Genomic DNA, 15,064 nt, shown 5'->3' with positions numbered 1-15,064 from the left:
GATCCACTTTCCTCCCTTTCTTGAAGATAGGCACCACATTGGCCTTCTTCCAATCTTTAGGCACTTCACCAGAGCACCAGGAGTTCTCGAAGATCTGTGCCGGGGCTGGGCTATGATGCTTACCAGCTCCTTGAGTACCCTGTTGTGTAGATTTTCAGGGTCAGCTGACTTAAAGGTATCCAGCCTCTCAAGGTGTTTAGACAGAGAGGCCTAGCTAGAGAAAAACAGGTCAGACCCACATAGGGGAAAGGCCCCAACATACACAACACAATAGGCAGCCTCCCGCTCGCAAGAACTTCATAATAATTTCCATCAAGATGTGGCAGGTGAATATAGCGTGGGACATAAGAACCCCAAAGAAGGTTCCAAAGGTGATCCATGCAGATTACTAGGAAGATGGCGCTAGGAAGGGCAACCTGTTACACTGACCCACAGAGCCATGTCATTCTGCCCCTAAGGGCACCCCACAGGTCTGGAAAGTTGGTAGCAGGGGTGGTGGCAATCAATGTTGCCACCAATTCCCTACCACCAAATTTCCAGACCTTTGGGGAGCCCCATGGGCCAGTTAATATGGCTCTGTATGCCAAATCAGGGTTGGGTCACAGCCAGAGTTGACGTATAGAAGGTTCAATGCACTGGATCACACCCATTGACCAACCTCTTGCTGGATCAGTCTCATAGATCATAGGTCAGGATGCAGCCCACAGACAGGCCTTGTACCACTCAGTGGGCCTGCAGGGCTGGGTAAGTTGAGCACAACTTGCCTAACTTAAAAATAGGCTCTGTTTAACTTGTCTCTTCCTTTTTTTGGTCACAATTTAAAAGATAAGACATTTTATGGTACAATAGTTTCATGGCTGTCAGAGCCAGCCTGGTGATTTTCCAGAGATAGGGAACCAATGCAAGAGGAGAATTTCTCTTTTTACTAATTTCAGTCCACGGAAAAGGAATCAAGAAAGCATTGCAGCTGAGATCAGGAGACCAAGTTAGCTTGTAAGCTCTGAGGACAGGCACCGTCTTTTAGTTCTGTTTGCACAGAAAACTGTGGACTCCTGGGCGATGCCTGGGGCTCTGAAGCATTTCAACAATACAAATGACAACAATGAAGATTCAGTGAAGATAAGTAGAGATATTCACTGGCCCTGTATGTCCTTTGTGTAGAATCAAATAAGTCTTCTCTCTATTGGATTTGATTGTGATTTCTGCATCCTCTGGAGCTAGATCCACACACAGCTATTTTCTGTGACCTGTTACTCTAACATGTACCAGTCCTAGCTGAGTAAATAATACAATACTAAAGGACTGGCAGATAACTACCTTGCATTTCCCTGACTGGGGAAAGGTGAAAGAAGGAAGGTAAGCATGGAGTGGTTCATGTGCTGTGGTTACATTAGCTTTAAGTATTTGCAGAAATCAGCAGAGAAAGTTGTATTTCATGCTAGCTGGGTCATTTTGCTGCTGTTAGGAAAATACTTAAATAATAGGAGGCTGTTTATCTGTAGTACAATTCTGTTAACACCAGAAGAGGTGCACTAGGGAGGAATTTGCCCCAGTATCTGCTCTGCTGTGGAAAACCCCAGTAATAAATAACAATAGGAGGAGACTGGAGGCAAATAAAAAATAATTGGATTTAAAGAAGTAAAAGCATCTCAGGCAATAAGAACACTAACATCAGATGTTGAAACTCAGGTTTTATGCTGTATCTGCCAGCCACATGATAGGGATGATATCATTTCAATAATAACAGAAGCATAGCTATCAAGGATATTACAAAATGATAAGAATAGTAATAGGAAATGAAGAAGGATAATTGTACCAATCACAAGAGGCCAGATTCCTATAAAACTTTAATAACTAAATTAAGAAATGCACAAAGAAAGTAAGAGGCTGGAATTTTAAAATTAATTTCTTTCTAGATACAGATGTCACCAGAACTACAAAAGGGCTGAAGATATATTATGAAATTCTGTAAATGGGAGGGATACAGGGAGCAGCCTGGGAGATGCATAAAGTATACATCAATTATGCTACTTGATGCAAAGGCATTGCAGAACAGCATCAGACTTCTGAGGGCCCTGCTGTACAATCAAATTAAAGCTGGACGGAAACCAGCTATAGAGTTATTGCACATTTTTAAGCACTTACTTTATAGTTGATTGGCTCTTTTTATAGCTGGGTAATCATTTTTATCATTTGATAATTACCTTGCACTGTGTGGCAGGTTTAAATTTATTGCATGATTAACCAGTTAATTGTGTAATATATATAACATGTAATGGGGGCCTGAGTTAAATCAAAACACGAGGGGGACCAGATTCAGCTTTTGTATCAGTTTTGTTTTCTTGATTTCAGACAAGCTACTTCTCAAGTACACCAGTGCAAGTGAGAAGAATCTGGTCACGGGGAATGTTGCATTATAAAAAGTTACAGTAACAGAACTTGTTACACCAGAAAGTTATTTGAGGGTTGATACTGGACAAGATAGTCTTTTCCTGCAGGATCTTATCTATAATACCACCTTAAAAATGCACATGACCTTATCTATTATGATACCTTAAAAATGCACATGATCATTTTTAAGAGAAAAGGGTCAGATCTGTAGCAGTCATTCATAATTTAAATCCTTCATAATACTCTGAGTCTCATGGTTCTCTCGTCTCATTTCAGACTTAGTAATCTTGCGATAATAGAGACAAAGTGACATACTATACAAGGTTTTTTTTGGATTCTGTTGCTGCTTTACACACTTTCAAAAATAATATCTGTTTGGGGCATTATTTTTGTTTCAATGAATAATCTATTTTATTAATATCCATTAATGAAATGATGCCACCTGTTACAGGGTGGCTTTTTGTTTGAGAGTTTTATACATTTTATCTATATGTGTACTACCTGTACTAGAACATCTATCCTAGGGTCTAGGTACCTTTGTTACTGTTTCAAAAATAAAAGTTGTAAGTAAGATTCAAAGTAAGATTTGACCACTGAGAGTACAACTCCACTAGCAGTGTTCAGATAGCAGAAATAAACATCCCCAATTAAACTGCTAGACCATATCATCCTCATCCTCCTCTGACTTCTCCATTAGTTAGGGAGAAAAAGTAATCTTCAGAGGGCACATCTACATATGCATTTGATTTGGGCTCAGAGACAGAAGCTGTTTATGAGAGTTTGCAACATTTCTCAGGTAAGATGCTCTGTTCCAGGGACTGTGCATTGGTTGTGGGTCAGGCATGCATGGGTGTGCCAGGACCATGGCAAGTCTGGCCACCTGCTGAGCCTCCCATGCCCGCTTGCTCCCCTGAGGCTGATGGATTGCTGGGTGCTGACCGCAGGCGTTCCCAGTCTGGGATGGGCCAGGCTCCTGGCAGCACCTGCTACCATGGCTCCAGACCCCACCTCCTGCAGGCCAACAGCTGTCCTGTGCTGCCACATGTAGATATGAGTTCTTACTGCACAGTTAGGTGTCTTGTGTAGATGCACCCAGAGTATGGTGTAAGACCCATGCAGAAACATGTGGACTGTTATAAGTCAAGTGAGGGAAGCATGTGAATGAAAGACAGAAGACTTCAGAAGTTATATTGCCAGAAATGCTTTTGTTTTATACTGAGGAAACTTTAGCAAAGGCACCTACATTGATTGCAAGTATGGCAGCATCTTATGAAGAAGTTGTATTCTACGACAAATGTATGAAGTTACTAAATTTGAAAGAGTGATATCTACTTACGTAGACTTTTAATTTGCTGAACTAAATGGAAAGCCTCTGTGCAGCATCTCTTTTTGAGAGTATTGTTCCAAGAAAAAAATGGCTACTTTGTGTTATAAAAAGTTAATTTTTCCTGTGAATAACTTGAGGTGACAGAAGTGTATCTTTTTGCTATCCATGGACTAGTAGACTAAATTAATGTTGTGATGTTACCTGGAAAGTTTGAAACTGATGCCCAGTTATTTTGGAGTATAAATTTGACATTTTGACTTATTTGCTTATGCTGTTTCCACAGAGTTTTGAAACCATTTTGAAGCTTAATATTATCAACAAATGGGAACTTTATGCTGTATATCTGAACCAAACCCGTAATGGGAATTGGCAGTTATGTTCTCCACAAGAGAAGCAGGCTGGACAGCTCTCCGATGAGAGAGAATTTGTTTGAGAGCATTTGAGGATCTCTCAGAAAGAACAAAAAACCTTGTACAACTGGTTGACTCAATAGAGCTTGACCTGTTAGAGACTCCTGTTTCAACCATCAGCAAAGAGTGTGTTTCTAGAATAGCAACAGATGTCTAGTGAGATTCCCAGTAAGGCAAACAGAGTTATGGATAGGTTGGTAAGAAAAGGAGCAAATGGATTTGGGACAGTTATTTCCTGAATAAGCATAAATTAGCAGAAAAGAAAAATTTTAAATGTCTGCTAATCCCAAGGTACACACATGGCCTGCAGCTGTTAACTCCCAAACCAAAAATAGTGTAAGAACAGCAGAGCAGGCATGGCATGGCTCAGCATGGCACTTCCTTGCACTATATAGATGTAACTCCTGTGTTTACATTAGGAGTTTTTCTGGAATAGAAGTGTTGCAAAATTATAGCCCTATCTGTCATTATTCTGGCAAAGATTCCAGTGAATTTTCTATATAGAAAGACATTCTCAATATATGTGATGTTAGCATGATTCTTCCCTTTTGCTACCCACACATTGCTAAATAATATCACCCTTAGCACTGGAAAGAGTGCCTAGACCCCAAAATGTCCAATATCCGAGTCATATAAATTCCAGGTGCAAAAATTAATGTTAAGTGAAATTGCCAAAATTAGGACAGATGGAGAAATTACTGCAGTCATTTTGAGGTTGATTAGTGCTTAATCGCAATGTATCCTACATTTTTGTCCTTCAGTGGTGTCTCTAGCAACCATAACCTTGTTCACCCTAGTTTTCCAAGTAATAGTGGCATTTTTTTAATATGTAGCTTTGCAAACCTGTCTGTAAGAATCTCTAGTAGTTAGGAACTTCTATTTGAGATTTGAAATTGATGACAATGCCACAGTGGTAGGCTTGGGATCAATATTTTTTTAAAGAGAAACTGAATAGCATCCTGCCACAGTGATGTGCTAGAAAAGGCTCTCAAGGGCCCTTTAATATTCCACTACCAAAGTGCAAGTTAGTTTGGGTTGTTTTTCATTGGGTCCATATCATCCCCTATCTGATATTCTCAAACCATCTTTTCCAGAGATTACTTGTTCTTAAGATTCCTATTTTTAAACAGTAGGGACTATTTTTGGTTCTTGAGGCACACGAGGATCATCCAAGCAGTATTTTTTTAAAAAAACTTTTCCCAGAATTAACTGTTGATTGTTTAATAAAGCCCTCTAGGCTATTTTATTGGTTTGTTGATATTTTCCTTTTTGCAATGTGATATATTCTTTGTGGCAAGTCATCCAGCTTTGATATAGCTTTGTGTAAGGCCTCCGGTCTGTTTCACTTCCCTCCTCCCCTTCATGTCCAAACACCATGCATGCATTGATTGGGTGGGTTATAACAGTTGTATTCTTTCTTTCTTTCATCCATTATTGCTCCCCTCCAGTCTGGCTTCCTTTTGCTCCACTAGAACTGGTCTCACCAAGGCTTCTAATGGTTTAACACTTCACACAATTATACAAGTATGTGGGAGAAAATCTGAAGCACTGCATTTAATGTTCTGGTGGTAAAAGACAGTGCTTAACAAGTGAACTGCTACATTGTGTACCGGCTTCAGTTTGAGTGGATTCAAGGTATATTTCCAAGTAAGAGTGTATTACAGGTAACTGTAACGTGATGCTTGGTGCTCCTGCTACTTCAAGAGCAGGCAGGATGCAGATAAAGCAGGCAGCAGGTGTGGCAGGAGACAATCAGGAGCCATGTGACCCAGAAGGGAGCTGGCCTTGTGGTATATAAATCCAGGCCTGGACTGGGTGGACAGTCTGGTCCCGTAGCCTGCTGAGAGAACATCTCCTGGGCATACAGAAGATAGCTTCAACTCCTGAATAATACCTAGAAGATTACAGCCTGTAGTAACATCTGGAGGTCTGGGAGGCACTTCAGGAAGGAGCAGGTCCCAATGGCCCAAGAGAGGGGCTAGAGGCCCAGGAGCAGGACTAGAGTATGGGTGAAGGGGAGAGAAAGGACCAGGCTGGGTCCAGTCACTCTGAAATGGAACAGAGATGGGGCCAGAAAAAATCCAGCGCCTGGAGTGGGGCAGAGACCAGGAGGGTCCGGTGCCCAAGAGGGGGTAGGTATCTAGGAGTAGAGTGGAGATGGCACCAGAGCAGGTCCAGTGCCTGGGGAGGGACAGAAGGGTCTGGCACCCAAGGGGGACTAGGTACCCAGAAATACTGCAGAGTTGGGAGCCAGGGTGGTCTCAAGGACAGAACCAGAACAGACTCAGGCCTAGGAGTAGGACAGGAGCAGATGAGCTAGCTCAGGAATCCCCAGGGCAGGCTCCCTTTTCTTAAAGGTGTAAGTACATCAAGGCATAGGAGGTGAGCAGAAAGGGAGATCAGGGTAAAGCAAGGACTGAGTAGCCACTTGGTAGTGCCACGGTCACACCTGAGGTAGGCCTTTGAAATAGTAAAAGACTAGCAAGTGCTGAATAGAAAAGAAAAGTATACAGCCATGAAGTAAAGGCTAAAACCTACATTGACTTATGCTGAAAGATGCAGCAACAAGTGGGACATTAACCCGACTCCTAGATTCTGAACCTCAGTGACCCACGACAGAAACAAAACAGACTGCTTGTGAACACCATTTTTGCTGCGTCTTTTGATTGGTTTTTACAGGCATCACTTCTCTCTTCACTGGATTGAGACTCAGCCATGCCCACTTGCTGTTAGATACTGGGAAAGGCACTTAACCATGCTCTGTGGGTCAGAAAAGAGAAGTGTAAAGCTTCTTGAAAACACTGTTGATGTTGCTTCCTTACTAATCCTCCCAATAGCCTCACACATTTATGAGCGCTTTGTGGAATCCCACACATAAGAGTATCTTTTGAGCTAGAGGAGAAATCCCATGGGATATGTCCTGGAGACAAGCACAAAACCACCCAAAAGCAGCTCTGCTAGTTACTGCTCAGGTCCACCAGCATGCTGTCAACACATCAGTAGTAACAGCACCAACAGAAGCTGATCATATGGTAATAGAGGTCTATCCAGCTTTAACATGCCTGGGGGGCTGCATGCTGCATGGGCTCCCCAGGCCCCCCACCACAGGGACAGCGTGAGCCCCCTGTCAGCTACTCCCCTTATCTCCCTGCTGCCACTGTGTAGGCAGCATGCACTCTCCCTGCTGCTGCCCAGGCAGTGTGAGCCTGCCCTGCCACTGCCACATGAGCAGCATGCCTACTCCCCTGCTGGCACTGTTGCATAGGCAGCAAGCTCAATGAGCCCCTCCTGTTGTGCTGTTTACCCCAGAGACCCCAGCCACCACAGCAGCAGGAGCAGAGGGGGGACTGGTGGGAACCCACAGGCATGTTATTAACTTCTCTTGGGCCGCCTGTTGGACATCCCGGCAGTACTGCGAATTAATCCTAATAATACAAGTTAACCTTCCATCACCAGAAAGTGATCAGAAAAAAGAAGGTAGCCTAATGGAAAAGGTGCTGGAATAAGCCTCAGAATGGGTTTTGGATCCAGCTGCTGGATTGCTGGGTGGCATTCAACAAGTCACTTCCCTTCTCTGTGCCATGGAGACCTCCTCTGTAAAATGTTTGGAGACCAACTGCTGAAATGTGTGATAAGGGAATACTTGAAGTTCCATTATGTTGTTAACAGCTTTCTCTCTCCCCTCTTCTTCTGTTTTCCCTGCTACTATACAAATATCCTTCTGTCCTCTCTGGTATAAGTCTCACCACTACACACATTTTGTAGGATTATTTAGGGCTTTGTAAGATCAGTTGGAGCCAGGTTACCCTCCTGCAGACCACATTTAGACTTTTGGTGCCCATTTTTAAAACCTGGGCTATATCTGTTTTGGGGAATCAGTTGGACTTTTTGAAATGCATGTTCAAGAATAGCAGTGTCACAAAGCCCTCCACAGAGTACCCTAAGAGTCCTGGGTTTCTCCCCACTGCCCCGTTGCTTGTCCCAAGGGGCATTCAAGAATGACACGTGCCCTGGGGTAACTCCTTATCCCAGCAAGGTCCCAGATCCCTTTTACCGGACCTTACAGATACAGCAAAGGCATTTCTGCCAGCTCTAGGTGAGCTGCCTTTTGGGTTGTGAAACAAGTCCTCCTTTCTATAGGAAGGGCTACCCTGGACTATCATTCACCCAGACATCACTCTTTCCATAGGCAATCAGTAATAAGACAAAACAACAGCTTAGTATGTAGCAGAAAAGAATTATACAAGACAAATGGACACAAGTTTAGAGAAAAAACAAGACATGTAAAATTGCTTACCTTCTTATCTGGCTGCATCCTAGCCCTCCTAAGACTTGCCAGTGTTTTTAGAGATCAGTGTTCTTATTGATTTGACAGCTGACTGCTGAGGCGTGGGTTCTCCAAGCCTGGGATCCAAAGACCTTGAGTCTATCATAGCTAAACTCTAAAACAGGGGTGGGCAATTATTCCGGGCAGAGGGCCGCTTACTGAGTTTTGGCAAGCCATTGGAGGCCACATGACAGGCAGCCAGGGGCAAATAAATATTAATTTTCTTAATTTTTATGGGGCCCTCCAGGCCATATAGAATGGCCTGGAGGGCCACATCTGGCCTACGGGTCACATTTTGCCTGCCCCTGCTCTGAAAAGAACACCCCCCGCCCAATCAGCAATATTTTAAGTAGTTACTCATGACCAGGGATCCTGGTTTTCTCTGTTAAAAATAACAAATTCTCTGATTTAAAAACCACAAATCTGTGGTTTTCCATAATTAAAATGAAACACCACTATATATATACACACACACACACACACACACACACAGGTATCAGTTGAACCCAATGTTTTGTTGATACATTTACAATCTGAAATCATTTGGAAGCCTACCAGTGCCTCAAGCATTATAATAAAATAAAATCTAAATACCTACATATTTTGGCATTTGATTTTGTTTCTTTTATCATGGAAAATCAGAGCTTCTCCTGCCCTTTTGCTTACCATGATGTGGGCCAAACTGTGGCTGTCCCTTGCCACTGGTTTGTGGTGCTGGGCAGCCCTGATATGCCAGTGCCCTGCTCTTGCCCGTGCCATTACCCATGGCTCCCAAGTTACAGCCTCCCTAGCCCTGCTGGTGCCCCTCACTCCTGACCCACAGCCCCCATCACTGCCTGTGCCCCCTCACTCCTGAGCTGCAGCCCCTTCTTTACCCAGCCCTGCCAAAGGGGGCCCCCAGCTGCAAGGGATATGGGACCTGGAGGCTGCATCCTGCCTGTTCCCTGCCCCGCAGATGCCAGCTGCAGCCAGCCAGCAGCACCTAAGCCCCAGCTGCCATGTACAGGAGACAGCAGTTCCTGTGGCCAGAGTTGAGAGAGGAGTGTGGAGCCCAGCCCCCCATGGGCAACATGGCCAGAGTCAAGCCAAGCAGAACCCATGGGGGCAGTGGCAGGAGCAGGAGGAGGATGCAGGCTGCTTGCTGCAGGGATTGGGGCACCCTGCCCTGCTGCCCTCCTCCTGGGGATCTCCACAGGCCAGTAGGCAGCACTTGGTGCAAGGAGGGTGGAGTGGGGCAGCGAGATTTGGTGATATAGCCACCACCACTGGGATCCCATGCCAGCCATGCTGCCGAAGTGAGGTGTCCCCTGCCCGCTTGCCCACACCAAGGGTGATGGCAGTGTGGAGATGTGCCCTCTTGCTGTGGCCAGGTGGGTAGGGAGCACCTCACCTTGTCAGCATGGCTGGCATGGGGCTCCTGGAGCTGGCAGTGGAAGCACCGAGTCTCCCCACACTGCTCTGCCTTTCTGTGCCAGATCCCTCCCATCGGGCCACAGAGGCAGCTCCAGCCCAGTGCTGACCTGGCCAGGGTGCAGCCCCATGCCCTGTGTCCTGCTCTCCGTGCAGAAATCTGGGGGGACACATGTCCCCCCATGCTTCCTTGACATGTTGCCAATGGGTGTGCCCGGACCACGCCTCAACAGTCCCCAAGCCCTGACCCTCCAGACCCCCTCCCCATCCCATATACTTACCTTTATCCAGCTACCAGGACTGCTCTCACCACCCTGCCTGTCTGTATTGCCAGCCATATATGTGTATGCATGCACACGCATGTGGCTCCCCCTGCCTCCACTCCCCCAGCCCCAAGCAGCCCCTGGTAGGCTGGAACTCTGCCATCCTGCAAGAGAAAACCTGTGGTTTTCCACTTCAAAGGGAAAAATCTGTGTTTTTCTCCTTTAAAGGGTAAAATCCAGGTTTTTACACGGGGAACAGAAAACTCAGATCCCTACTCATGAGTCACTAGAATTTCTATCCCTCTGATGCCTGGTATTCCTTTGGCCTGAAAGGCATTTTCTCTCAGATGCCTTTGCTATAGAGCAGGGGCATCAAGCTTATCCAGCCTCGCAGGTTAGATGAGTGGTGTGGGGCTGGTCTATGAGCCAGACCAGACCCACAAACTGGTCCCATGTTCCAGATCCAGTGAATTTCCTGAAGCAGCCAGGCACAGTGTATGGCCAAGCCGTGGTCCAGCTGCTCCAGGGCTGTGCCACGTGGCCCCACGTGGGGCCATCGGGCATGCTCCACATGCTGCCTGCAGGTCACTGAGGCATCCAAGCAGCACCAGGGGCCAGATGATGTGGCTCCATGGGCTGGATCTTTGACACCCCTGCTACAGAGGAGTTGACTTCCTCAGTGCTGGTGGGTACAGAATAATATGGGTTTCCAATGAGACCACACATGCCATGTCAATACCACAAAACACAGGAAAACATTCATGACACCCAAGAACCCTGTTATGTTTTGGGGGTTTGTGACAGTGGCTGAAAATGAAAAGGTAGGGGAAAAATACTTTCTGACAAAAGGAACCAATTTTTCAGAAATGAAATGGCTTTGACCAAAATACAGTTTTCTTTGGGAAAAAAAAAATCACATGAAAACTATCTTCAGCAGCAGCTCTGCTTTCAGCCTTTCTTTATTTTAATCAATGTAATTAGCAATTTTAAGTATAATATTGATAACTTTCATAGAAATATGTCAAGTGCGTGTATGACTGAGCATCATTTTGTCACAGAGGCAATAGAGATAGTGTGGACCTTCAGCTCATCAAGACACATCAGTATCACAGTAAATGATGAAAAGAACATCTGAACCTTATCAAGTCAAGTGGAATCAAATGTGTTCAGCATCTTGTGGAGTGACACACCTGTTTTTTGATTCCACTCATAAAACAGATTATTACCTAGCTGTTTCAGCATATGCCATGTGAGGTATGCAAATACATATTCATTGACACTTCTATGCATTTTTCCTTTTAAAAAAAACCAAGATGTTAGTCTTTCAAAAGCTATATTTGAGTTACAAACATGGGGTATATAACAGTTTTCCACACAGCCAACAAAAAGACGGTCTCCCTTACTCAGGGAATAATTAATTTAAGAATATAGAGTATTTGCAATTAGCAAGACATGTTCAGTTTTCTCATTATCATTGTTAATTAGCAAATATTAATGTAATCTTCATGTATGAGAAGGAAAAACAATTAAAGTTAGTGATTTTAAAAAGTCCTCTGTGGCCTTAACTAAATTGAGACTAATGTCTTGCTAATCGATTAATCAGTCACTGACTATCAGACCATCCACCTCCATCTCAAATCTTATTGTTAGGATTAGTCAGTGTAGCACCACATTTCAAAATGAGCCAATGTCATTTAACCTCTGGGAGAATGAGTTGGAACAGAGGAATAACAACAACATATAAAACCTCTCTCCTTTACTATGAATACAACTTAGATTGGTAGACAACCAAGTGACAGGCAAGAATTCTTGTGGGTGATATCTTTTATTTTATCATCTTTTATTTTTATCTCAGCCGCGTGGTGGGGATAGACATAGACAAGCTTTGGATATCTCCGTACCCTTCTTCTGGTCTCTGGGAGGGAAGCAGACACAGGAGAGCTAAATAACTGATAGAAATCTTGTGTGAAACTTAAATGCAAATAAAAACTGGCTATATGAAATTATCAGGCAGTCAACAGACCAGAGAAATACCCCTGATAATAGAAGCATGAGATCAAGGATCAGGATCATTATTGCCCAAGTACAGAGATTAATGAGTAGCAGGTAGATAGGTTTCTTATTTTTTAAAGTGCATCAGTTGGCATCTCACTTTTACACGTGCTCCAGGGGCGGGGGGTGGCACTTTAATTAGAGAGGTTCCAAGAGCTCTTCTGATTAAGTGCCGCCTGTATCAGCATCCCCATGATTGAAAATGGCAGTGGAGGCGCTTGATCTAAAGCTTGTTCAGTGAGCTTTAGGTCAAGCACCCCCACCACCATTTTTAAGCTCAGGGATGCTGATACAGGAGGCTGCTGGAGTGCAGCAATTGCCATGATCCAGCAGACTCAGTTAATCAAGGCTGCTTCGACGCACTGGAGTTCCTGCACAGCAGAGCAGTCCCAGTGCTTGTGTATAGGTGCCCTCAGTTCCATTAAAGTCCGTTGCAAAACTGCATTGATACAAAAAGACTCTTTTCCAATGCTCAGAAATGTCAGTTATAAAAGAAATAACTCCTAAAAATGGCAATTTCTTGCTAGAGCTTATTTTCACTGCTTTAATAGTGAAACAATTAACCTGCTCAGTGAAGTTATAAAGCTGAACCAAAAAAAATGAGGACGTTTTTCACAAAGTAGAAAATGTTTCTGTTCTCTAACAGAGATGTATTTCAAAGCACATCAGACATGAGTGTAAGAACTGTCTTTTCCTTAAGAAGAAAAAGGAGGAATAAAACCTAAGTAAGAAAATGGGACTGTAAATGCTTTTTTCGGGGGAGGGGGAGGGCAGTATTATAAAGGAACAACTATCAGGAAAAGTGTGTAAAAAAGGTTAATTTTTAATGTCATTGAATAGATTTGTGCTGGTCACAAGTAGTAAACAAATGCTAGAGACAGACAGAAGGGGCAAGATCTCAGTTAAGAAAAATGGATAGAGAAAAAGAGACTACCACTAAGAATGACAACATCCAATTTTCTTTTACATTGTAAAATGGCTTTCCAATAAAATCCAACCAAATGTTTGCAAGGATTAAAATACCACAGTTGCACCATAAAATAAGAACTGGAAATGCAAACCTAGACTTGAAAGATAACTAATGTAATGTTTAAATACTTGAATTACAACCTGATAAAATACCGATTCTATGCTTTCTTTATAATGCACAGACTTCTACTGAATGATGCCCTTGTTTCTTGCCATTAGAAATACACACAGTATCAAACACTTTCTGGGCAGATGCTTATCTCCTTCACAGGCAAACATAAAGGACAAGGGGGGAAAAAAAAGATGTTCAGGTTTTGTACAAAGAACACACACAACAGAAATGACTCTGAATTTTAGCGATTTCAAGCTTTAAATCAATTTGAAAAATGTTCATGTTGGTTAATTTTTTTCGGTCATTTTAAATAGTCAGAATTTGGGAGCCAGCCCAATGCTCTTCTAATGCTCTACGTATATAAATTATACAGTTTAAATAGTTGCTGGAACTTTAAAAAGGTTCCCTTACTGTTGGAAAATGCTGCTTGCTTAGATTTTTCTTCAGGGCATTTTCCATCTAACAAGGCAGCACGATATGGGTTTGCTGAGCTCCTGATTTGGTAGTTTGATTTTTTTTTTAACAGTTCATTTCACTACAACAGTAACAGATGACATGTTCTCTAGTCACTGGTTTGGTATGGGTTCTTACCTCTTGAGTTTTCACATTTATATATCCATAGTGGGTTCTGAGAGTCCGTCTTTGGGTATAGGAAAATGGTATCCATCTGACGCTTGTTTGTCCAAAGCAGTTCAATATCAAAGGGAAGTTCACTTCATTTGTGAGACGAACGATGATCAGGAAGAGGAACGCTGCTATGAAACTAACTGCAACAATGGATTTTCTCTGCAATTGAAAAAGAATGAAAAATAATTGTTTTACTAAAAATATGACGAGCAAGTTCAGCACAAAAAAACCCTTTGCAGTAAGCATTTTTTTTTAAAGGAAAGCTTTACCTGTTGTTGGGCCTATTGTATACAACCGCGACAGCTGCTCTAACCTTTCCTTTCCTGTGCCCTTGTAACACAGCAGAATTCACAGCTTTGTTGGAATCTGACAGGGCCATGCCATGAGCACTTCTGCTATGGCTTTGAACTTGCAACCTCTGGGCTGCCATCCACGTACCTTAGCGCCACCCCAGCCTCTGCTTTAACTCTGAATACTACTGAATGAATAATTCAGCACACTTTGAACCAATTTGTTTTCCAGGATCACAGATTTACAAAGTAAAGCCCAGAACAAGTTGACCTCCAGTGTTATTAACTGAAGAGGTCTCCTGAGTCTCCACCTAATTAACCCATACTTTTCACCTCTACCCCACCTAAACCTGAAGCCACTTAAGGTCTTCTAACCATAAAAAGAGCATTATGTTTCCCTCCGTGTAATTAAATCCAGCTGCAGGGTCATGGCACATTTCAAGATGACAATTTATAAGTACTTGTACTTCAAGAGGGATGTGGAAGGAGGGCCACTCATAGTTAGGGGCCTGCAGGAAAAGCCCTACGAGGAGAGATTGAGGGACCTGCATCTCTTCAGCCTCTGCAAGAGAAGGCTGAAAAGTGATCTTGTGGCTGCCTACAAATTCATGGGGAGAGGGGGGACAGCAAGGAACAGGAGATGCTCTGTTTACCAGGGCACCCCTAGGAGTAACTAGGAACAATGGCCACAAACTGACAGAGAGCAGATTTAGATTAGATATCAGGAAGAACTTCTTTATGGTAAGGGTGGCCAGAATCTGGAATGGGCTCCCAAGGGAGGTGGTGCTCTCCCCTACCTTGAGGGTCTTTAAGAGGAGGCCGGACATGCACCTGGCTAGGGTCATCTAACCCCAGCACTCTTTCCAACCCAGGGCAGGGGGTGGGA

At 43.6% G+C, this 15,064-nt stretch overlaps 1 protein-coding gene across 1 annotated transcript in view; it reads right to left on the bottom strand.

The window, feature by feature from the left end:
• Positions 1-15,064, bottom strand: part of ST6GALNAC3 (ST6 N-acetylgalactosaminide alpha-2,6-sialyltransferase 3) — a 462,398-nt gene that overhangs the window by 211,356 nt on the left and 235,978 nt on the right. The window contains exon 2 of the mRNA XM_019501467.1: positions 13,853-14,047. Coding sequence (XP_019357012.1) covers positions 13,853-14,047 — 195 coding nt within the window. The remainder of the gene's footprint in view (positions 1-13,852; positions 14,048-15,064) is intronic.

This window comes from Gavialis gangeticus, unplaced genomic scaffold, assembly GCF_001723915.1.
Source record: "Gavialis gangeticus isolate Ggan-Ray unplaced genomic scaffold, GavGan_comp1, whole genome shotgun sequence".
Classification (NCBI taxonomy): Eukaryota; Metazoa; Chordata; order Crocodylia; family Gavialidae; genus Gavialis; species Gavialis gangeticus.
This window is presented reverse-complemented; position numbering and strand designations above follow the sequence as displayed.